The sequence below is a fragment of the Manis pentadactyla genome, chromosome 6, assembly GCF_030020395.1.
Source record: "Manis pentadactyla isolate mManPen7 chromosome 6, mManPen7.hap1, whole genome shotgun sequence".
Taxonomy (NCBI): Eukaryota; Metazoa; Chordata; class Mammalia; order Pholidota; family Manidae; genus Manis; species Manis pentadactyla.
Genome location: NC_080024.1, coordinates 44,215,185 through 44,241,229, shown reverse-complemented (window position 1 = coordinate 44,241,229; position 26,045 = coordinate 44,215,185). Strand labels below are relative to the sequence as shown.

The window sequence follows — 26,045 nt, the reverse complement described above, 5'->3', positions numbered from 1 at the left end:
TATTAATGGAAGTCATTAATAAAATGTATATAAATATGAGGAACAGGTTTGCATATGAGAATGTGAATGTGTCACTATGTGTAGTAGACCACAAATCCCATCACAGAAAAGAGACTTCTCTTCAGCTGACTCTTTAGTGCCAAGGGAAAAGGCTAGTAGATGCTCATTAAATATTTGTTCAAGAAAAATTATATAATTGACTCATCTTGCAAAAACAAAAGGAATACATTCTGGTATCATCATGTGTTTACTAAGCAGCAATTCTGGAACATTTTTAAATACCAAGCTTGCTAGCATACTTACTTTTGGACCATCAGGACCATGGCCTCCAGCCATTCCCTTCTCACCAGGTAGCCCAGTTATTCCTGGTTCCCCTCTTTCTCCTGGGTTTCCTCGTTCTCCCTAGCATAACATGGGAATGTCAAACAATCTTAATGATCGACCTAAAAATGGTTTAAAAACGTTTTTGGAAATCTGCAAGATGGCTTCTAATGGAGAAAAGTTTAGAAATGAGCAATTATTGAGGCTCAGTTTTCTAGTTTAGTAAAAAGAAATGAACTTCAAGTAAGAATATGTTAGTTTCATAGCACAAAATTTTCTCATAAGATTTCTTTTTTATCAAGGAGAAGAATTTAAATGTTTAAAATTAGCTCAGTTTACAATAGAAGATTCTTTTTAAAAAAACTGAAGCCAATGGAAACAAAGTTAATTACAAAGGAAAAAATACTTACTCTAGGTCCTAATGGGCCAACTGCTCCAGGATCTCCAGGAACCCCCTGTAAAAATACAATTTTAAAAACTGGAGAAAAGCTTTGATCTAAACTTTAGGTATTTTATTAGAAATCTTTCCAGATCACATACTAATTTTTTTTAATGTACTATTAGAAGTCTAAACCCATAATGTTAAAGAAAAATATGTATACCTTTATAAATGAAGGGATAAATGTATACATTTATAAATCATCTACACTGAATGGAAACATTTTTCCAAAAATATATATATTATATTTGAATGTCTGCTTTTTGTCAATGAGAACATGCAAAATACTATCTTACAAAGATAGTGCATTAGTTTTTTAGAGACAACAAAATACATGGTAAGGATCTTTTATTTCCTAAAGTGAAAAACTTTTAATAGAGGAAAGAAAAATAAAAACCAGTGAAGAGCTGATCTTTTAAATAGAATCAATTCAATTCAATTTAGTAACTATATCTTGACCATATAATACAGACAACAAACTCTCCTGGAAATTGTGGGTTCAAACTGGGGCAGGCATGACTACATTCAGTTTCAGTTTGTTCTTAACTAATGGAAAGTTTATCATTTTAGAATTTATCTTTTTGATGAAAATAATAGCTGTAATGACAAAGAAAGATGTTCTGTAGAAATCCATGGTAATCAAAAACTAGGAGGAAAACTAATTTAGAGGTTGGGATGGTTCTGAATGTGAATTTTTAGGAATAATTTAATAAGTTTATATTTCTTTCATTTTCCCCTTTATGTATACAATTGGGTAATACGTGGCTACAAATAAAACCTAAGTTTAAACAAATCAGAGGTCTTTCAGTAGCATTTTATCTTACAAGAAAACATTCTGGGAGCTTATTTGGCAATATATTTTGTTTTGTAGTGATTCATAAACAATGTCTTGCAATGTCTTACAATTACTAAATATACTGTATGGCTTATAATTTGGGGGCAGAGAGTGTGCTATCCAGAGTGTCTTGATTTACCCCTTGCAGTATTTAGAAGAGTATGTTTTTGGCCAAGTAGTATATTTGATAGTTTGAATGATAACAGATAACTATGGTCACTAAAACTACCACAATCCACATTCACAAAATCACAAATGTTAATTTCCACATACTCAATTAGTTTTGTTTCCACTGTAATCCTCCATCATGAGAAATTTTCATTTGTCTGCTAGAGAGTCCGCTTGGGCACATGTATATCTATTTAAACTTTAGAGGCATTAGTGTCCATCCTCTGCCCCAACCCAGGGCCATGTCAGGTGAAGTGAGACCTGAAGAAGTATACACTCTCCTTGCACAGTAAGTTCACAGCTCCACAAATGGAGGGAGAGCGTCCCCACCAATGTAGACACCAGCACCCTAGCTGGCAGCTCTCTCACTATAACATCACTGCTACTACTGACTTAGCGGCCCACCTTTTATGTCAGGTCCTCAAATAAACTATGCCTCTTACTAAAACAAACAATAACAAAAACAAAATACCCTGCACCTGTACCAAGGAGGCCTCCAGTCTTAACCCCAGAAATGTGCTGTCCACACTGTGGCATGATCATCCTAAATCCCAAATCTCATTGTATGGCTCCCCACTTAAAAGCTCTTCATCAACTTCCCATTACTCTAATAATAAAAACAAACTACATTCACATTAAGATTCTTCATAATCTGGCCCCTGATTCACCCCTCCAGCCTCATCTCCACTTCAACTTGTACTGCACATTCCTGGATTACCAGGCTTTTCTGAGTGCTTTAATTTGATCAGGAAGCTTTTGCATCTGCTGTTCCCACTTTCTGGAGTATTTTTTTACCTTCCTTCCCTAACAGTCATTCATCTTTCAGATCTCATTAAAGGTATTACTTGGTCTGGGAAACTTTTCCTAAACCCTCAAGCCTGACTTAGGTGCATCTTCTATGCTTCCATAGATACAGTGCCTCTGCTACCATAGCATTTAGAACATGTTACTATTGTTACTGTCTTCCTACACTCTCTATCTCCTACTATGATATAATGTAAGGGCAAGATTCATGTTCATCTTGTTTGATTGGTGAAGGCTAGGGCTGAGCAGAGCTAAGCACAAGTGCTCAGCAAATATTTGCTGAACAGTTATATGAATGAATGAATCACTCACAGAAAAACAAATTAAATAAACCTATGTTCTAGTAAAATAACAGAAATAAAATGGTTAGTATCTCAGTGAAACCATATAGTATGGTAAGATATATTTTGTGATTAAGAGCAAGCCTTGGGAAGATGGCCAACTAGATTCAAATCACATCAGCTGTGTGACTGAGAGTGTTACCTAACATCTGTGTGCCTCATTTTCCTCATCTGTAAAGTGGACATAATAAGAGTACCTAGTACACAGGGTTGTTTTGAGGAATATAAGAGATAATATATAAAAAGCAAACTAGAGTCTCACACATAAGTGATATTAGGAATATTGCTATTATTATTATATTAAAAATCCTACCTGATCACCTGGCTTTCCACCTTCCCCAGGAGGCCCTGGAGGACCAGGAAGCCCCTAAAACAAAAGAAAATAAAATTGTGGATCTGTGAAAGTCTAATAGGTCTCCAGTTTTAACAGTTTACCTTTTACAATTTATGGAGGTTCCATGACCCTATTTTCAAGGAAAAGATATTGTTCAAACAAATCTGTTAAGCAAAACAGAATGAGAAAACTACATCTTCTACTGTAACACAGGAACTAGTCATTTATTGGTTTAAGTTTTCATTGCATACTCCTTAGAAAAAAAGAGATTAAGAATAAATAGGAAATTCTTCATATCTGTAGAGTTTTTATGAATCTGAAAACAATATTTTAGGCTGCTAGAATATCATTGAAAATCAGTCCCAAGGTTTTTTTGCCAAATTATGATTTCTCATGCTATTAAATAATCTACCATTCAAGTACATTTAGATAAATCATGAAAATTTATTCAACAAAAATTTTAGACATTGTGTCAGTAAACCTAGATAAGCCTTAAATTAGTTTAATAAACTGTGTTGATATATCAAGAACATTTTGTAATTTTTAATTTGCTAATAGTTCAGGGTTTTAGTTAGTTTTTCAGGGGAAGTATGCCCCCTTGCTTTGAACAAAAATGTTTGATAGTTATCCAAATGTTTATCTATTTGCTAAAAGTGGGATGACTTTTCTGAAAATTATAGAATTTCATTTTTTTATGTTTAAAAAAACATTTCGGTTTTATGGAAGCAGAAATGGAGAACTGAATGAGTGCATACCTGGAAGCCAGTGGGGCCGGGGGGCCCTTGTTCCCCTCTCTCCCCAGCTAGACCCTAAGTCATGAAAAAAGAAAATCATGAAAGAGCTGGATCTTTATGCCTCCTTCTCGCTTATGTAAACCACTAGAAGCACTGATATTTCTTTGTGTTTCTTCCAAAATCATGTTTTTCACTTTAGCCAGATAATAAACTAGCATTAAAAGTCATCTTTTGATATCAAAAATCATTGTTTGAAGGCTCTGCTGGTGAGAAAAAATCTTCTAAAGCCAGTGAAGAAACTGATGAAATGTTTATTTCTTGACCCAGACATAAAGTTTCTGGAGCCAATTATAAACTCATGAGGAAATTGTATAAATTAGACTTGGACAAATTCTTTACTTTCATATATCTAATCTAAAAACATAATATTTCCATGACAGTGTATTTCTCAGTGTCATAAAAATTATTAATTAAGCCTTTAAAACTATAATAACTAAGGAAAGCAAAGCTAATGTTTTAGAAAATATTTAAATTGCAACTGTATCAAGGAGTCCTCCAGTCTTAATCTCCAAATAAATAAATATTCCAACATATTTCTAATAATAATTAATTTCAAACTCCTGGGATCAAAATATACCTCAAAGGAGAAATATTACTGCTTTTTAGCTCCTCCAATAAAACAGCTTAAATTTCTATAGGACACATTATTAGAAGAAAGTAGTTGTAATTCAGTGTTTATGTTTTCAGCAAAATAAAGTATAAAGTATTTGTCAAACACTATTTTCCCGAGCTGATAAATTCTTCAACTGTGACTCAAAGATGATGAGGTAGCTTTTGCCAAGAAGGTTAAAATGAAAGGACCAATCATTCTAGGTGGCAGCACAGGAATCAAAAGAAAAGGTATAACTGATGCTCTTCAATTCTGCATTGTCTTACTTATTTCCCCTGAAACTTATTCATAAGTAAGAACTTAGACAAACATCACTGAAACATGCGATACAAATATATTCTCACTAAAAGACCACATACCGGGGGGCCCACAGGGCCGGATGGACCAACTTCACCATCTTTTCCAGGAGCTCCCTAGTATCACACAGAGGTAATTTGTGAGGTGAGGCCATGAGAATTTGGGTAATTTTATATATGCATTTTTTTTATTAGTGAAAAATGTATAGCTACCCTCTGCCCAGGAACACCAGCATTTCCTGCCTCTCCAGGTTTTCCAGGGTCACCCTAAACAATAAATAGAAATTATTTTGAAATGCAATCAATTTACTAAAAACATAACGCATTCAAATGAGGATCATGATGAGAGGAAAACATTATATACAGTACTCACACTGCTACCTTTGGGGCCTGGAAGACCCATGCTTCCTGGCTGCCCTCTGATTCCTATGGAGCCTGGAGGGCCTGGCCGGCCATCCTCCCCTGGAGCACCCTGCAGAATTGACAGCAGAATGTGAGTTTTTTACATGAAGTCTCTCTAAATATTGTATCACCCAAATTGTCACTTGCCTTTGCTTACTATAAAAGTGACATAAATTTTAAATTCAGCTAAATTTTTATCTTAGTCAATCAGAACAATTGTCAAAGTCAAGTCAAACAATCAATTGAGCGTTTAAAAAAAAACTGCTAGACTATTTTGAATATTTATAAAAGATTTTATTTTTATTCTATACACAAGCCTCATCTTCACAGCCCCTCACACTCTCATATTAGCAGGAGAAATCTTTTTTCTTTAATTTAGTTTGTAGTAGTAAAAATTCAGGACTTCCATTTTACATTTTTGGCATAAGGGAAGGCCCAGAATATATAAGCTGTCAAAACTCACACCTACTTATCTCTTAAACCTGTAAAATTGGAAGGGCCTCAAGAAATGAGAACATTATGAATAGACAAATTTCATCAACTTTGGAAGAATTCATCACTTCAACTTTTTTTATTGATAGCAGGGAAGCAATATCAACCTCGAACATTTACCTCAATTAAACTTGGTCACTTTTTGGTGAATTTGAAAATACAAAGATCCTAAGAATGTGCTCTGGAGGCATTTTAAATATGTAACTATGGTCAGCACCCACATGATCAAAAATACTAACCTCAAATAAATATTTTGTCACTCAAGTTGCATATCTATCAAGAAATATTAGTGGTTGTGGATTTTTTGTTTGAATTACTTACCAAAGGTCCAAGTTTTCCTTCAGGACCTTGAACACCAGGATTTCCTGTCAGACCCTGAAAGTTAAAAGGAGTTGTCAGTTTGTTGCTGACCTGCATGCAGTTGAAGTAAAGATTCTAAAGAGTAAAAACAGTTTGGCATTAAAAAGATCCTGTTTCCACTTTGCAACACCCACTCTCAGGCTCCACTAGACAAACTCACTGGCCCATCACCAGCTTTACTGAGTCTGTCTCTGGAAGGATAATGGATAGAAAACACAGCATGTCAGCGGGCATCCCATGTGGGACTCTTCACTGGGACGAGTCCAGAGGCAGCCTCCGAGCCTCCCACGACGGACAGTCCAGATGTGCGAGAATGAGTCTACATGGTGGATACTGGAGCCACTCTGGCTTAGAAATCTCATGTAACCAGTATTTGTAATAGTACCTTAAACACAATATAGTGATCCCAGCAAGGCAAATGCCCAGATACAAGTTATTTCAAACTCAGGACACCCAAAGCTATGCATCCCATCAGGGTGTTATAATTCATTCATAATCTTTCCAGTCCAAATGTGGTCTATAATTAGGGGTCATTTTTACTATAAGCAATACTGACTGCTCAATCTGCGGGCATTTCACATTTATCAGGTGTCTAGGGAAGAATATCTCAGCAAAGGCAAGCCCAATGCCAGCTTCCCACGTAGAAAGAGAACGGACTGTAGTAGACTTTTACTCACACATTTAACACTGGGTTCAAGATAAAGAACTTAAGTGGAGCCAATTTCCAAGCAGTTATTTTTTGTATAATTTCATACTCTTTAAGCATTGTTGAGAGATGAATATTAGGACAATACCATGGTTCAAGTGAATTTATCATAATTCAAGTGACATTTCTTAAAATAAATTTTTTCAAGAATTTCCTCTGACAAAAGTCCAACATAGTTTGTTAGCAAGTAAAGAAAAAAATATAAAAGTTGATAAACAGGATTGTTTCACATCAAGTGGTAAAACTACTCGTGTAACTTCTTTGAGAGGGACTAGAAGTTGTTGTGTTATCTTTACATGATAAAAATAACCAGTATTTAAAAAAATAATGAATCGCCTCAAAATTGTACAAAGAAATGTTCCAAGTTGTGAAAATGAGCTAAATTAAAAAACCCTTTCAATGAATTCTCAGGAGCATTTCTCCAGGGTTTATGTAGCAAACAAACACTGTGTTCTTACCCGAGCACCTGGAAGCCCAGGTTCACCTGGACGTCCTGGATCCCCCTGACCTCCTTTAGGTCCTGAAGAACCTACAGGACCTCTCTCTCCTTGAGCCCCCTGTTTCAAAGCAAAGCAAAATAGCAGAAAAAAAGAAAAAGTGCAGGAAAACAAAAGCAGTATATGTAAAATTCATGTTCTACAAATCAAAGCACTAGCGTAGCATACAAATACTTTGTCAGAGTAGTTACAAAGAGTTCTTTGTAAACATGTCACTTCATATGTTGTTCTAATTTGGATTCCTTGCACAATAGTGATTTTTCATCATTAATTAATGAAAATTATGTTTAGAGCATCACTCCAATAATTTAGATATGGAAAAGGAAACCCAGAATTTTGAAGAGTTTAAATTTCCAGTTGAAGGAAAAATACGTATCAGCTAAAAAAAGTCTATGACCTTGTCTTCACAGGAATGCTCCTGGAAAGTCTGAAAACAAACTCCCATATCCCTCCAACATCACTCTTCTCCCCTAGACTTCTCTAATGCAGATTATTGCACAAGAGGGATTTGGTGTGAGTCGTGGAATTTATGCCTGACTCTTTTCTAGATCTGGGCCCATGAGGGTCAGGGCTAGACTGCCACACTGGAGAGTGGAATATTTTAGAGCCCCACCCACATGAGCATCAACACTGATAGGATCATCTTACCTTTGGTCCAGGTAAACCATCAGAGCCTGGAAAACCACGATTACCAGGAGAGCCCTACAAATGACCAAAATGTGATTCTTAATTGTTGTTGATGTTTTGTATTATATAATGAGTAATTTCTACTTTTTGTACCTTCTAAGGGTTTAGGAGCTGTGGTGAAGTCAACATGGCAATAAACATGTATAAGAAAAATAATAAAACCTAACTGTATAGAAAGAAATTTAAAATTTTGAATGAGTACCGAGACAATGAACTGTTCAAATCAAGAACAATTTTAACAACTCATTGTAAAATTAAACATGGTGAAAACTACCTAGATATGAGAGGTAAAGGAATGGCACCATCTGCCAAGATCAAAATGTCAATAACAGTTAGTATTATCTTGTATGCGATACCCTCTGTGATCTCTGAAGCTCTGTACAAATGTAAGGTGACACTTTTGTCTCTTTCAGAACTGCTCCACTGTACGACAGTCACAGCGACCTCTTCTTATCTTTAAATTCCCCAGGCCTTCTCTGGCCTGCTTCCTGGCTTAGCATCTGTTGTTTCCTCTGCTGAAGATGTTCCTCCTCCCAATTTTTTGTTGGCTCATCCTCATCATCAGGTCTTAGCTAAGATGCTGTCTTCCCGGAGAATTCTGTTTCCTGGTCTAATGTTATACCACCACTGTGATACACTCAGTTACTCTCTACCACATCACCCTGTCATTTCCTAAGAGTATATGACACTTACTAAAATGCATAACTCTATTTTATTTACCTGTTGACTTGTCTATTGCTACCTTCCCACTAGAGTAAATTATTATTTCCTAGCCCTCACAAGAAGGCTGGGACCATAGCCTTCTTATTCACTGATACATCACGAACACCAATATACCAAATTGGTATAGTGTGATTGTTCAATCTATGTTAGTTGAATGAGTGAATGAGCGATGATTACAAAGTTGGTTCCTTTAATTCACAGCTAACCATACTGAACTGTGTGATGAACCTGAAAGCATTTAACTACTCTAGTTTTCTTACTATCCCAAAACTTACTCATGTAGTTCCCCCACAACTGTAAAAATTTATTTTATTATTCAAATTTTACCCTTTCTCCCACTGGACCTGGAGGACCGACTGTTCCTGGATCACCTCGGGGACCTCGTTTGCCTTCTTCACCAGGTGGGCCTATTGGACCCTGAATACCATGTGGCCCCTATTAAAAACAGAAGGACAATGACCAGAAAGAGCCACTTAACAAGTGAATTCTAGTGAAAGATTCATTTAGTGAAGTCAGTCACAAATTTTAAACAATATTAAACAAGCTATTTCTACCCAAAAGTATTAAAATTCTCATTATTTTAAACACTTGAGCTTTTGACCTATAAACTTCTGAACAATATTCATGCTTTTATCATTAAAAAAAATGAAACCTTACTGGTTCCCCTTTTGGACCAGCTTCTCCTTTAAAACCTGGGACTCCTGGATCACCCTAAAATAAAAATATCAATAGTTATGTAAAACAGGACATTAGCCAGTACAACCTGCTTTAATTAACTAGAGTGAATGGATCTTGAAAATTTTGTGCAGCTGAGTCTGGATTAGATCATCAGTATAATTTTTTTCTTTTGCAAATATTGTAGAATGTGTGTGTAATTTTATAAAATCCAGTATAGCTAGGTAGCAGTTGGTTAAATTTACAGAAGTATTCAAGAAATTTATTTTTAAATCTTTTTTTTTTAATGATGCATATTAGGATAATAAGAATTATTCAGTTATTCTAATTTGATAATTAAATTAGAACTAATAATGACAACTTCTATAGATGAGTTATTTAGGGTTTATTTTAGGAAGTGGACTTGTTCACCCAGACTTAAAATACTTTTATGTATATGTTTTATCATTTGAGATTTTGATAACTTCAAATAGAACATCTCCTCTTTTGAAGTGTTCTAGGGTTTTATGTGTGTGTGTCTCTAATACCAGTTTTACTCTAACTTGTGGGAGACAGATTGCTAAACTAAGAACATGATCAACTCAACTGAGAAGTATCAGCAATACTCATGTTTTAATAAATTTGTCACCAGCATTTTAAAGGAATTTATCAGCATAACCAAATTACTTGGGACAGAAGTCAAAATATTTCTTTTAAGTAATACTAGGAAAGAGAGAAATGTTTACATATCAATCTAAAAGATATATAAGCACAACTTCACAACGTGTTTTATTTCTTATGGGCTCATCATAGAAATGTTCCCAATAAGTAATTTCTACGAAATATGGAAACTCATTCAATATGAACATGTTGGAATTACTCTTCAAGAGATAGCTGTTGAACCCATTTTTAGCCAAATTGTCATCATAAACCCCCATGAAAACCTCCACATTTCACCACCCTGGCTTGCAAGATATTTGCACAATGTTTATTATTCAATTACTCATAAAATTCTATGAGGCGAACCATGAAGTTCTGACATTATTTTAAATTTAAAACGCTATAATTTACCATAATGCAATAATGTTCCACTTTGATTTTAAGTATATAAATTGGAAGTTAACATTTGGCTTCTACTTTGCAAAGATTCCCATCTTCATTTACCTCATTCAGATAAGTCATATTATCTCTTTCATTGCATTTCATTTCATGTTATTTATCTTGGCAATCTTGGTTGGAATATACTAATGGACAATAGTTGTTTTAAAGGACATTACCGGTTGTCCTCGAATTCCTGGAGGTCCAGTGCTACCCTGAGGTCCTGGAGATCCAGGAGGCCCTGCTAAGCCAGGAGGACCAGAGGTACCTGGGGAGCCCTGTCAGAATGCAAGGGTGACATGATGAGCAGAGACTTAGGTAGAAGTCTATGGTCAATGTCCAAAGCATTGAGTCCATTTGAATGTCATGTGGCATAAATGCAGTTAGATACTCACCGTTGGGCCTTTGGCTCCAGGTATACCATCAGTTCCCACTGCACCCTATAAGATACATCAAATATTAAGCCATATCAGGGTGGTATTCACATGTCCACCCATATTCCAAAAGATGGCAGAAAAATTACCAAAAAAAAAAGAAAGAAATCAACCACAATTATATCATAAAATAACTTTTATGACTAGTTCCCATTTCCATAAAGCATAAAATTTGCAGAGTTGACAAGGGAAATGTGTTTTTTTCATGGGTTGTAAGCGCTCATTTAGAATTCAGGGAGAATACGTTAAAATATACTGCCTTTGTTCTGATGTTATAATACATGTCAGCTTTCTGTGGTAGTTCTTAGGTATACAGGAACTTACAGGAACACCTTGAGAGCCAACCGGACCTGGAGGCCCAGTTTCACCTCTTTGTCCCTGAGGACCTTCAGGGCCTCGTGCCCCAGTGGGACCTGCTTCTCCCTAAAAGGGTAGACAAGGAAATATGCATTTAAGAGAAACATAACCATGGCATGGTTCAAAGTTGATTGCTTATTTGGAATTTTACACTTTACACCCAAATATTTAAAGGGTCAAGAGCAAAAGAGGTTTAAGGAGATGTGTGCCTAAACTAGTTTAAGGGATGAACCCTTAATAATCCAGGTAGGAAATTAAAATACAGGATGCTTAGTTAAGTTTTAATTCAAATAACAACTAATTTCAGTATAATTTTGTCCCATGCAATATTTGGGCTATATATATATACTAAAAATTTATTCTTTATTTATCTGAAATTCAAACCTAACTGGGTTTCTATATTTTATTCAACATATTAAGTACCTATGTAAATCTAATCCTCAAAAGACCTGGACCTGGAATTTTAGAATTAAAATCAAAGCCTTAGGAAACTCATCTGTATCAATAAAATCCCTGTTGAATCCTTATTACCCTATCCTACTTTGAAATGCAAAGAATGATCTGGACCTATTCTTTATCCAGAGAGCCAGAGACTGTGGAAGAACTTGACAGGTATAGCAGGAGGCTGGCCCCAAACAAAGACCTGAGTGTTTTATGTTGCAGCCAGGGGGAGCGGGGCAGAGAGGTGTGTATGTGGGAGGTATAGGGACACAATTTCTCAGCAAAACAGTTTGCAGTTCTGCTAGGTTTCTTAAGCAGTTTTCAGTAACCAACATCCAATACTAGAAAAACCCAGGAGGAGAGGGAAGTATCCAGAGTGAACTGTCATGGACACTGTGATTGCTGGTGATGTCTAAACTAGATGCTACAGTAGGAGCAGAAATGACTTTCTAAGTCATAACTCTGAACATTGTGGCTGTTCCTTCCTTAGTTCTCCAGCCAGAACTCACTTTGAGAGTGAAGAGTCTCACATGAAGAGGGGAAGGAGTTTGCATATTTTGATTAGGGTACATAGAAAGGTTGGGCCCTTCATGGTCAGAGTCAATGGCAGCAGGATTAGGGCTTCAGGGAGCAGATCAGATAGAGAGAGGAACTGAAAAAAGAAGGTCCCGCTAGCCTGAGTTCATGGTGAATTCTCAGTGAACAAAGGAACTGGGTAACGAAATGATTTAGGGCATCATTTAGCAGGTGCATCCTTGTGGCAGAGTTTAAAGACAGCATTAGGGAGAGCCTGAAGAATAATTAGACTTGATGACTACTCCCATATTTCAGAATATTAGAAATGTCTGCTCTGGCCTTATTTTTGGTTTGTTTTAAAGTTCAAACCCAATTTGAGTAGCACTAAGAACAAGAAGTATGGACCTATATTGAGGACATCTTCTGCATCAGGCACTATGCTATGGATTTGCATAGATTATCTCATTTATCTTCAACAAAATTCCATGAGAAAACAAGATTTAGAGAAGCAAGGTTGACTGCCACAGCTGTAGTCATTTTTGTACAACAGTATCTTGAGAGTAAATTCCTTCTTTGAGATTAAATAAACTATTGCCAAAGAGAAAATGGGTGTGAGGGGTAATCAAATGTATTGTGTTGTTTAAAATTTGAAAGTAGTGTTCTGAATTTATTCAATAATTTAGCTAATATAATTCTAAAATCATCTTACTGTAATCCTTGAGTTTGTCTTCCAAAATATTGAAAGAACAAATTGTGACTTATTACAAATGTAAATCATCCCAGCAAAATACTTTAATGCATTCCCATGTGGAAAGCCAAATAGCCTCTCTGCCATTCCTTTAATGGTTGTCTAAACTGGGGGTGAGGGAGGGGTAGGAAGGAATGAAAGCCAGCATTGTGTGAGAGAACAAACTTTTGACAACCTCTGACTTATTGCAACCTCTTACTGTTTAGAACATTCTGCTACTTATTACTGCCAGATACTGTATTCATGAGCAGAGTTCCAATTCAGATTAAGATCTTATTTCTTACAGCTGTTACAGCTGTCTGGTGTTAGAGTCCTAATGCAACAGATTCTTTGAAATTACAATTGTATAGTTTTAAGGATTTCTCTTTTAATTACATATTATATAGAAGTCTTATTTTTTCATTTTCTCAATTTTTTTTTCTTTACCATAATAGACATGGAGAATACCCTAGGCTCCTTCCTTAGTGTGGGTAAAATTGCAGTATTTCTGAATCTCTTGCCTGGCTTTAATGCATCTCCATATCAACAGGTGTTTCCAAGGAGTGGAGAAAAGTAATCCATCTCTACATCAATAGGTGATTACAAGGGTAGGGGGAGCGAGGGTATATCTGGAACAGAGAGGTTTGTTGGGGTCCCTTTTTACAGCCAGGTTGCGAGAGACATGAGCAAGCAGAAGTGGGTGACAGCTTGCTAGCAAAAACTGGGTTTCTCCCACTTTATTTTTCCCTTTGACTGATTTTGGCTTCAAAGGTAATCTGCCCTGGGCTAGGAACTTATTTTCTATACCCTTCAGTTATTGGAATGACATTCTTTACTTTGGTATTAATGCAATCAAGTAATTCGTGTTCTCAAAAGCTATATATATTAACATCTTACCTTCATGCCAGGATTTCCTGGGAAACCAGAGGAGCCAGCTATCCCAAGAGGACCCTATTAAAAGAAATCAGAAGAGTGATCAGACATGTATCTTAATCACTATCTAAATAAATCATCTTTATTCTTTGACAACATTCTATACTTTGAGACAAAATAAGAATAATCTCCTAGTACTTTCAACTCACAAATAATGAAATTTTATTGTAAGTACCTTCCAACACTAATATGAAATAGTGCTAAAAAATATGTCTAGTGGTATGAGATATAGGATTTCCTAGTTGTAGCATATGTCAGTCACAAACACTAACTGAAATCATTGCTACCTTGAGAGAGGTATTTCTTTTTGTCACTTTAGATAGTTGTCAGAAAGTTACATTTTGTACCAAAAATCTAGGACTTTAACTGATTAAAAAGATTGTTAAGAATCATCTGGATATTTTAGAGTGGTTTTTTTTCCAGGATAATAAGAAGTAGATATTTGTGTCACTGTTCTACATTTGAGAAGGCATGCCTACAGTTTAATCCACTGATTTAAGGGCTAGATTTAAAGGAGTGTAAGAAGAATTTCATTCTAGATTATCTTGGTTCTCTTTTGAGGAGTATTCTAAATCCATCATTTTTGAATTAATAAAACCCCTTTTAAACTATACTTATTTTTCCTCCCATATTTTGTTTTCTTTTTATGTGTAACAAGGGAGAAAAAATTTAGAGGGCAAATAACTTCAAATCCGACTTACCCTCCTAGTATTTCTCTGAGTGCATTGTGTTTCTTCATGTACCCATCCTACGGACCATGCTGTATTTTTGCTCATTTTATACACTCATTGTTAAAAGCTTAGCTTTAAAATCGCTCCCCTTTCTTTTTCTCAGTACAGGCATAGGTACATGTAGGTTCCTGTCCTTCTACTTGCATTCAGTATTATAGCAGTTAGCAATAGCATTATGCTGCAATATTAATTAATATATCTCTTCTCCTTGGTAGGGCAGTTTTCAAAGGCAAGCATTGTGTTTCATCATTTTATTCCAAGTATCTGGGACACAATAGGTGCTCTGTAAATGCTAATGAATATACAAATGGAAGAATATAAATGAAAAATGAACAAATAAATATGAAAGCAATACAACTCACCATTGGCCCAGGTTTTCCAGGCATACCATGTGTACCTCGTTGCCCCTAATTAGAAGAAGAGCTAGCATGAGATTATACTTTCTTCAGTATTTGCTCATAATTCATTGGTTTTATTAAAATTTCCATGATAAAAATTGAAGAATAAATATTAGGTTAACTGACAACAAACTTAATTGGGTTAATACCAATAAAAATACACATTTACAATACTGGTAAGGTAGTAATAAAGATATCTATCCTTACAACAATAAGAAAGAAAAATCAAGATTGAGAAAGTGAAACTGATTAAATTGGTTCTTTTTACTTGAATATATCACCTTCTATCAAATGAGGTCAAAGACAATGAAATTTTGAATACTTCAGTGTTCTTAATAGCCAGATTTACTTGGAGAAGAAATGTGCTCCTTGAAACAACAACAAAAAAACACAAAGCATGCATGCACACATGTGCACTTAAGCACACAGGAAATTGGGTAGTAGTGAATGCTGTGGCTATCACTAGATCCTCCTTCAGCACTGAAGTAATCATTCTACCACCTGGAAGTATTTTAAGCTGATGGCTCATAGTTGAGACCCTTCTCACTAATTGCCTTCAGCTAAAAGAAGTTAGCTACCCCAAGGTTATGACCTTCCTATGGTCAATGCAATGGTTCAAAGAACTGGCGCCCATTCAAGACAAGTCTGAAAAGTCATCTCAGTGCTATAGTTCTCATGGAAGTGAGGACTCATGGACACTGAGTTCTCTTTCTGTAATTTTAATACAGTTTAAATTCTCCCTGTAACAAACCTTGCTCATTTTATTCATTCTTTCACAGTAATTTCTGAAAGCACTCCCAAGGAAATTTCCTGCACATAGTCTTCTTCGGAGCTGTTTCATAGGAAAATCTTACCTAAGATCCTAATACCACTGGTTCAGAAGTAGTACAAGAAAACAGACTCTAAAATGGAATTTTGAAGCTTGATTCCTCACTGACTGGCTAGTAATATATGGAGTATGGATCATTCTTGGCCTTCTGTGGTGATGTGGTAGTAAATATTATCTCAAATGGTGAACTGAAATAGGGCATAATAAGGGACCGGGCTATGGGTATAATAGCTCAGGCATTTGAGAAGGTTTTGGAGAAACAGAAATTATAAAGTTGATAGCACTGCATGGATCTTGTTAAGTGACTACAACATTGGAGAAAGACATTGAAAGACTGATAGCAATTAATCATCAATATAAGACTCTTTGGCAACATTTAAAAATAATGTCATATTCCATAACCAGAAGGGGAAAAAGCTGAAGATCAGATCCAGGACTTAAGGATAAAGGTTTAAGAGCTCTTGAGAAGGCTGAATCCCAAAACATGGAAAGTCTGCAGTGCCATGATCAGGGTTCTTGACCAGAAGGAATGGGACTCTGAAATGTGGCATCAGGATATTTTAAGAACTTTGAAATTTCAGATAACCTGAAGCCTATGGGCCTACAGAAGTGACCCATTCCCACCATTAATACCTTATTCTTCTCCCTTGCTTAAAAATGATACAGAAGCTACAATTTTATCATACAACATATGCTACCACCATTACCACTTGCCCCTCTGTCCTGGCCACTAGACCAATAACTAGCATCAAGTCACAAAATAATTAGATTGAGGATGCTATTTCTGATAAAAGAAGTAAGAGACTCTACACCAAAGGAGCTACAAGTCCTATACATCATATAGAGGTAGGATCCAAGAGACAATGTATGGGACTAGGTCCTGAAAGCACTGGATTGAGAGGGACAGGATATAGAGTTGGAGAACTTCAATGACACAGAAGCACTCTCCCATGATATACATTTAACACCCTGATGAGAAGCCCGAAAGATGGTGTTAACATGGGAGATGGTTCTTGGAAACTTGAAAAGAGCAATGACCCACAGTAAGTGAGATAAAGGGCCAGAAATACCTTTGCAGATGGTAGAAGAAAGCACTGAGAAGTTAATATACTAGATTAGATATACTATGTAATACCAGATAAGGCAACAACTAACTATATTCTGCAATGTTCTCTACATTTCCAGAGGACACTGCTTACCAAAGTGATAAAGAATGGCCCAGTAAGAGGGTCTCACTTCTCCCACACCAGAGCCCTGACTTTGGTACCATTAACAAGCTGTAAGGTGGTCATCTTCTATACGCTAAGGGTAGCAGTAGGGGATGCTATAAACTTTGGTTTCCTTATACTAATTGGAATTAGTGCTTTGAAATAACAGAGGCCAGGAGGTAATTCTTAGTTGCCAAAAGCAAAGCAGGTGCAATGTAATGAACTGTAAGGCTGAAATATTAGCAAGTACAGACTAATCTTCAGAAAGCCTGTGGAAAGAATTAATAGACTATGCTTCCCTATTAGGTTTAAGATACATGGCAGACAGCAAGGGTATATCTCAATCTATACAATTAAAATATAAAACAGGTGATTTGGAGATGCAGATCTTTGAAAGGGTACACTCATAGTATTTACTTTTTAGGATTGTCATGGATATGAAATAAAGATATTTGGAAGAATGCTTGACATAAAAGCACTTGATAAATATTATCTATTATTATAATTTTTTCCATACCAAAGTCTATGTTTTTCCACAGACTGTATTCCATGATACTATAAGTTTTCATAATATGTTTAATTTCTGTATTAAAATATGAAGGCAAAAAATGTACTATGGTTATATGAGATGTCAACATTAATGAAAAGCTAGGTGAAGGGTACAAAGGAATTCTATGCTATCTTTGCTACTTTTCCATGAATTTACATTTATTTCAAAATAAAAATAAAGCTAGGAGACAGAGGAAGATGGTGGAATAAAAGGTTACAATGATAACCTCCCACATATACGCCAAGGAAGCAGCTACATAGAATACAACTAACTCCGGAAACAGCCGAACATTGCAGAACAGACTGTCTACACCTGCAAAGAAGACAAGACTACATTGAGAAGAGTAAAGGAACAGAGTCACAATCAACTGGGAAAAATTAAAGATAAAAAGAGAATCTTAAAAGCAACAAGGCAGAGGCAAACAGTTACCTACAAGGAAAACTCCATACAACTATGAGATTTTTCAGCAGAAACTTTAGAGGATAAAAGGAGTGGCATGAAATGCTTAAAGTGCTGAGAGGGAAAAATCTACAACCAAAAATACTCTGCCTAGCAAGGTTATCATTCAGAATAAAAGGAGAAATTAAAAGTTTGCCAGGTAATAAACAATAGTTAAAAGAATTCAGCATGACCAAACTGGCCTTACAGGATATGTTAAAGAGACTTCTTTAGATAGAAATGTTTTTAAGTTTCAAATGTGTTTTCATCAGTGAAGACAAACTTACAGTGAAAGTAGTTGGAACAATCATTTCCAAAGTGAGTATGAAGTTTAAAGACAAAATTAGTAAAATCAGCTATATACAAAATTAGTCAAGAGATTAAATTAAAAAGATGTAGATTACAGCATTATATACCTACAATGTGGAGAAGGAATCAGAATTAAAAAAGTAATACATTCAGAATGTGTTTGAAATTAAGTGACCATGTACTTAATATTGACTTTTATAAATATGTAGGAAGCTATATGTGAACCTTATGGTGACCACAAATCTAAAGCCTTTGATAGATAGACAAAAAATAAAAAGGAACCCAAGCATAACACTAAAAAAAATCAGCAAATCACTGGGGAAGAGAGCAAGAGAGAAATAAAAGAACATAGAGGAACCATAAAAACAATTAACAAAATGGCAATAAGTACATAATTATCAATATTACTTCAAATGTAAATGGACTAAATGCACTAATCAAAAGACACAGGGAGGCTGAATGGATAAAGAAGAGACTCATCTATATGCTGCCTACAAGAGACTCATTTCAGACTTAAAGACAAATATAAACTAAAAGTGAAGGGATAGAAAAAGATACTCCATGCAGATAAAAGTGAAAAAAAGTGAAATGTTGCAGAAGTAGCAATATTTATATCAGATGAAACAGACTCAAAATAAAGATGCAACAGGGACAAGACTTATGCAAGAAGAAATACTTCTTATTACTGATAATAACATTATTGCTTCTATTGTTTAATAGATGAATCCATTGTAAAATTAGGAGTTAGTTTTAATTACTTGAATTAAGTAAGTTTAATGTTGAGCTTGAGCACTTTCTTAATAGGTAGCTCTTTTTAGATCAATTATGGTAATTATGTTGATAAGGAAGTTTTTTGTCCTGATACGTGATCTGGCCTAAGAAGTGGAAACTTTTTAGAATAAGTTTTAAATTTACATTGGAATTGTCATTTTCTTAGGTAAATTTAAAGTTAAACTTATCTTCTATTCTGGACAACCAGCTCTGACAAAGAGTTACTTTGATAGAGTAAATAATAGAGGTTCATACAATACATAAAAATAAGAGATCACTTCAACAAGAGGGTATAAAATATATATTCACCCGACATAAGAGGACCTAAATATATAAAGCAAACACCAATAGACCTAAAGAGAGAACTACAGAGCAACATAACAATAGTAGAGGACTTTACTACTACAACTTACATCAATGGATAGATAATCCAGACAAAAATAAATAAAGAAGCAGTGGAACTGAACAGCAGTAGACCAGAGAGATTTAACCTTCCACCCCAAAGCAACAGAATACATTCTTCAAAAGTGCATATGGCACATTTTCCAGAATAGATCACATATCAGGAGAAAAAACAAGTCTTAATAAATTTAAGAAGTTTCAAATTACATCATGCATCATTTCAGACCATAATGGATGAAGCTATAAATCAATACAAGAAAAAAACTGGAAAGAACACAAAACCTGGAGACTAAACAACATGCTTCTAAATAATCAGTGAAACAAAAAGGCATCCTACAGTATGGGAGAATATATTCATAAATGACATATCCAATACGGGGTTGACATCCAAAATATATAAAGAGCTCATGCACCTCAACAAAAAAAAAGCAAATAATCTGATTAAAAAATGAGCAGAGGTTCTGAACAGACACTTCTCCAAAGAACAAATTCAGATGGCCAACAGGCACATGAAGAGATACTCAACATCACTAATCATTAGAGAAATGCAAATTAAAACCACAGTGAAATATCACCTCACACCAGTTAGGATGGCAACCATCCAAAAGACAAACAACAACAAATGTTGGCAAGGATGTGGAGAAAGGGCAACCCTCCTACATTGTTGGTGGGAATATAAATTAGTTCAACTATTGTGGAAAGCAGTATGGAGGTTCCTCAAAAAACTAGAAATAGAAATACAAATTGACCCAGGAATTCCACTCCTAGGAATTTATCCTAAGAATGCAGAATCTGAGATTCAAAAAGACATATGCACACCTATGTTTATCACAGCACTATTTACAATAGCCAAGAAATGGAAGCAACCTAAGTGTCCATCAGTAGATGAATGGATGAAGAAAATGTGGTACATATACACAATGGAATATTATTCAGCCATAAGAAGAAAACAAATCCTACTATTGGAACCAATGTGGATGGAGCTAGAGGCTATTATGCTCAGTGAAATTATTAGCCAGATGTTGAAAGACAAGTACCAAAGGATTTCATTTATCTGTGGAGTATAAGAACAAAGCAAAAACTGAAGGAACAAAACAGCAGCAGACTCACAGAACCTAAGAATGGACTAACAGTTACCAAAGGGAAAGGGAGTGTGGGGGTGGGAGAGGAAGGGATGGATAAGGGGATTAAGGAGTGTTATGATTAGCACACATAATGTAGGGGGGGCTTGGGGAAGGCCATATAGTGCAGAGAAGACAAGTAGTGACTCTACAGCATCTACTACACAGATGGACAGTGACTATAATGGAGTATGTGGTGGGGATTTAATAATGGGGGGGAATCTAGTAACCACAATGTTGCTCATGTGATTGTATATTAATGATACCATAATAAAGGAATAAATTAAAAGAAAAGTAAAAGGGATAGTCACTATGGATACCACAGAAATACAAAGGACTATTAGAGAATTATATGAAAAATTACATGCCAATAAATTGGACAACCTAGAGGAAATAGACAAATTCCTAGAAAAGTACAACCTTCCAAGATTGACCCAGGAAGAAACAGAAAATCCAAACAGACCAATTACCAGTAACAAAATTGAATTGGTAATCAAAGAACTCCCAAAAAACAAAAGTCCATACCAGACAGCTTCACAACGGAATTCTACCAAACATTTAAAGAACTAATACCCATCCTTCTTAAAATATTCCAAAAAGCAGAAGAGGAGGGAATACTTCCAAACTCATTCTATGAGGCCAGTACCACTCTAATAACAAAACCAAAGACACTACAAAAAAGGAAAATTATAGACCAATATCTCTAGTGAACATAGATGCAAAAATCCTCAACAAAATATTAGCAAACCAAATTCAAAAATACATCAAAAGGTCCATCCATGTTGTTGAAAATGGTAGGATTAAGCCAGGTGGAGAAAGACAAGTACCAAATGAGTTCACTCATATGTGGAGTATAAGAACAAAGGAAAACTGAAGGAACAAAACAGCAGCAGAATCACAGAACCCACGAATGGACTAATATTTACCAAAGGGAAAGGGACTGGGGAGGATGGGTAGGAAGGGAGGGACAAGGGTGGGGAAAAAGAAAGGGGGCATTATGATTAGCATGTATAGTGTGGGGGGGGGCACAGGTAGGGCTGTGCAACACAGAGCAGACAAGTAGTGATTTTAGAGCATATTACTACGTTGATGGACAGTGACTGTGAAGGGGTACGTGAGGGGACTTGGTGAAGGGGGGAGCCTAGTAAACATAATGTTCTTCATGTAATTGTAGATTAATGATACCAAAATTAAAAAATTTAAAAAAAATACATCAAAAGGATCAACCATCATGACCAAGTGGGATTTATTCCAGGGATGCAAGGATGTTACAATATTTGTAAATCAATCAAAATCATACACCACATTAACAAAAAGAAAGATAAAAACAACATGATTGCCTCAATATATGCTAAAAAAGCATTTGACAAAAATTCAACATCCATTCATGCTAAAAACTCTCAACAAAGTGGATTAGTGGGAACACACCTCAACATAATAAAGGCCGTATATGACAAATCTACAGCTAACATCGTACTCAATGGTGAAAAGCAGAAAGCTTTTCCTCTATGATCAGGGACAAGACAAGGATATCCACTGTCACCACCTTTATTCAACATAGTACTGGAAATAATAGCCATGGCAATCACACAGGAAAAGAAATAAAAAACATCTAAATTGGTAAGGAAGAAGTTAAACTGTAACTATTTGCAGATAACCTGATACTATATATAGAAAACCTCAGAGTCTCCCCCAAAAAACTATTAGAACTAATAAATGGACTCAGCAAAGTTGCAGAACATAACATCAATGTACAGAAATCTGTTACTTTCCTATATACTAACAATGAACTAACTGAAAGGGAAATCAGAAAAATAATTCCATTTGTAATTGTATAAAAAAAATAAGAATAAACCAAGGAGGTAAAAGAGCTATACTCTGAAAACTATAAGACACTGATGAAAGAAATTGAAGAAGACACAAATAAATGGAAATCTATCCCTTGCTCATGGATAGGAAGAACAAATATTGTCAAAATGGCCATCCTACCCAATTCAATTTATAGAAATGCAATCCTCTTCAAAATATGAATGACATTTTTCACTTAAAATTTATATGGAACCATACAAAAACAAAAGTAGTCAAAGCAATCTTGAGAAAGAAGAACAAAACTGGGAGTATCACACTTCCTAGTTTCAAGCTATTCTACAAAGTTACAGTGATTAAAACAGTATGGTACTGCCAAAAGACTAGGTGCATGGTTCAGTGGAACAGAACACAGAGCCCAGAAATAAACCCAAGCATATATCATCAATTAATACATGACAAAGGAGGCAAGAGCATACAATGGGGAAGAAAGAGTCTCTTTAATAAATGGTGTTAGGGAAATTGAACAGCTATATGCAAGAGAATGAAAGTAGATCACTCACACTATACATAAAAGTAAATTGAAATGAATTAAAGACCTAAATGTAAGACATGAAAACATAAAATTCTATTCTTAGAAGAAAAGGTAGGCAGGAATCTCTTGAATATCAGCATGAGTAATTATTTTTTCTGGATATATCATCCCAGGCAAGGAAAATAAAAGCAAAAATAAACAAGTGGGACTATATCAAACTAAACAGCTTCTGCACAGAAAAGAAAACCATCAACAGAACCAAATGATGAGAGGAGATATTTGCAAATGATATATTTGATAAGGGGCTAACATCCAACATACATAAAGAAGCCATTTGACTCCACACCAAAAATATAAATAAATAAGCCAGTCGAAACCGAGGCAGAGGACCTAAATACTTTACCAAAGAAAACATAGAAATGGCCAACAAGCACGTGGGAAAATGCACCAAATTGCTAACTATCATGGCTATGCAAATCAAAACCACAATGACATATCACCTCACACCAGTCAGAATGGCTAATATTCAAAAGACAATAAGTGTTGGTGAGGATGTAGAGAAAAGGAACCCTTCTACACTGTTGTGGGGAAGTAGATTGATCTGGCCACTGTGGAAGGCAGTATGGAGGCTCCTCAAAAGACTAAGAATAGAAATACCATATAACCCAGAAATTCTACTTCTGGAATTTACCCAAAAAAAGCAAAATTACTGATTCAAAAAGACAAATGCACTCCCATGTTTATTGCCACATTATTTACAATAGCCAAGATGTGGAGGCAACCAAAGTATCCAGCAATAGATAAATAGGTGAAGAAGATGTGGTACATACACACAATGGAATATTATTCAGCCATAAAAGATAGATATCTTGCCATTTGCAACAAAATGAATGGACCTAGATGGTATTATACTAAGTGAAATAAGAGAAAGACAAATGCCATATGATTTCACTTATATGTGGAACCTAAACAAAACAAAACAAACGAACAAAACAGAAATAGACCTATACACACAGGGAAGAGTACTGGTGGTTACCATGGGGAAGGAGTTGGGATCCATGTGTAAACAGGTGAAGGGGATAAAGAGACACAAAACCTCAATTATAATATAAATTAGTCACAAGGATAAAAGTACTGAATAGACAATATAATTAATACTACTATAAGGCTTTCTATGTTAACAGATAGTAAAAACACTTATTGGGGTGAGCATTAAATGATGTATGTAACTGTTTAATCATTATATTGTATACTGGAAACCAATATAATATTGTATATCAACTATACTTCAATAAAAATAAATAACAAAATAAAAAGTAAAAATTAGAAAATAGACAAACAGTACCGTTATTCTCATTAAAAAATGTATTTAGTTTATTTGAGAGAGTTTCGATACACATACTTACAGGAGCACCTTGTGGCCCAAGTCTCCCTCTCTCTCCTGGCATTCCTCTTGGACCCTATAGCAAAGAGAGAAAGATCATCTCTTGCAGCATCTTATTTGAACTCTAAATTAGTGTGACTATACTACTCAATCCAATTAAGACTTAATATAATCGGTCACTAAGCAATAATGTCTCTAGAGGCAATTTTGGGTTTGAAAAACTCTCCTCCTGGGGAGATACATAACCTACCTCTTAACTAATTAGATTTCACTTAATTTACCCTTAATGGGTTACATCTACAATAATCCTGATTTGAACACAGTGTAAGAACAGTTAACATTCAACAGTTAAGGGAAACAATGAGATGCAGGAAGGTTTTTAATTCAAAGGATGCAATTCTCTTGGTGTGTTTGCCTGTCAGCTGGTCATCACGATTATTTTGCCAGCGAACATATGTTCTCCACTTCTTTTTCCTTTTGCATTTAAACACTCTCTTAGTATAATCTAAAAAACAAAACAAAGAATTAAATTGATACCCACCATTGGACCCATGGCACCCATTGGACCGGTAGGCCCAGCTTCACCCTAAGGTAAAATTGAGATTACATTACTGTATGAGAAACCTACAATTGATATTCACATCACTTCATTTGGTGTGTATCATTTAAAAAATATATTTCAAACTGGGCATTGGAAAGACATATTCACAATGAAGGACCTCAAAGTTCTGCTGCATTACCTTGCTCAAAATCCAAGAGCAATTCAGTTTCTACAGAAATAAATCTAAAATAAAATTGGGGATGTAAATAAGACTGATAGAACTATCATAGCTATCTACATTAATCAGTATCAAAAAAGTAATTACATGTTTATACCTGATAAAACTTCAGCTTAAGTAAAATTTTACAAAGCTAAAACTGACTTAAATATTCCTTTAATATCTCTTTTGGATGCTTATATATAAAAAAATTAAAGCAAAATGTGTATGCATGTATATATGTATGTATATGTAAATGAACATGAGACACAAATAAATCTGGGGAAGAAACAATGGCCAGAAGGCCCTGGAATCAAATGGGTACTAAATAATGAACCACCTAAACCTCTCAGATACTTTTCAAGAAGCAAATAGTGAATGTGCTTTAGAGGCTGAATTCATAGTGCCATCTTCATATTAACAACAACACCCATCCTACTTTGGCAGAAACCCAGTGCCACAGTGGCAAACTTAGGTCATGCCAAGTATCCTGCTGAATCTATTCTCATTAATCTATGAAAAATTACATTTGTCCACTTAACTATTCACTCTTTTGTACTCGTCTTCATTCCAAAATTATTTAAAGCAGTTGTGAAAAACTGGCAGGCACCTGAATCAGAACTAAAATACTACAGTGAGGTCATATTGAGATATTATACAATCACCTTGGAACCAATTGCTCCAACTTCACCTTTAGGGCCTTCAAGACCTTTGTGTCCCTGAGAAGAAAAATAAATACTTATATTTACTGCTTTTTTGATTTCCAGACATGTTAAAGAAGAAGCAAAAGTAAGCTCACAGAAAGTGTCTTATGAAAATGAATTTCAAATTTAAAG

General features: G+C 35.3%; 1 protein-coding gene across 1 annotated transcript in view; it reads right to left on the bottom strand.

Moving 5' to 3' along the window:
• Positions 1–26,045, bottom strand: part of COL5A2 (collagen type V alpha 2 chain) — a 163,204-nt gene that overhangs the window by 32,533 nt on the left and 104,626 nt on the right. Inside the window, exons 14-33 of the mRNA XM_036881678.2 lie at positions 25,875–25,928; positions 24,993–25,037; positions 24,474–24,527; positions 15,063–15,107; positions 13,934–13,987; positions 11,320–11,418; positions 10,957–11,001; positions 10,741–10,839; positions 9,467–9,520; positions 9,137–9,244; positions 8,048–8,101; positions 7,361–7,459; positions 6,158–6,211; positions 5,316–5,414; positions 5,156–5,209; positions 5,006–5,059; positions 3,998–4,051; positions 3,222–3,275; positions 732–776; positions 304–402 (exon numbers count right to left, since the gene is read on the bottom strand). Of these exons, the coding sequence (XP_036737573.2) occupies positions 304–402; positions 732–776; positions 3,222–3,275; positions 3,998–4,051; positions 5,006–5,059; positions 5,156–5,209; positions 5,316–5,414; positions 6,158–6,211; positions 7,361–7,459; positions 8,048–8,101; positions 9,137–9,244; positions 9,467–9,520; positions 10,741–10,839; positions 10,957–11,001; positions 11,320–11,418; positions 13,934–13,987; positions 15,063–15,107; positions 24,474–24,527; positions 24,993–25,037; positions 25,875–25,928 (1,323 nt within the window). The remainder of the gene's footprint in view (positions 1–303; positions 403–731; positions 777–3,221; positions 3,276–3,997; positions 4,052–5,005; positions 5,060–5,155; positions 5,210–5,315; positions 5,415–6,157; positions 6,212–7,360; positions 7,460–8,047; positions 8,102–9,136; positions 9,245–9,466; positions 9,521–10,740; positions 10,840–10,956; positions 11,002–11,319; positions 11,419–13,933; positions 13,988–15,062; positions 15,108–24,473; positions 24,528–24,992; positions 25,038–25,874; positions 25,929–26,045) is intronic.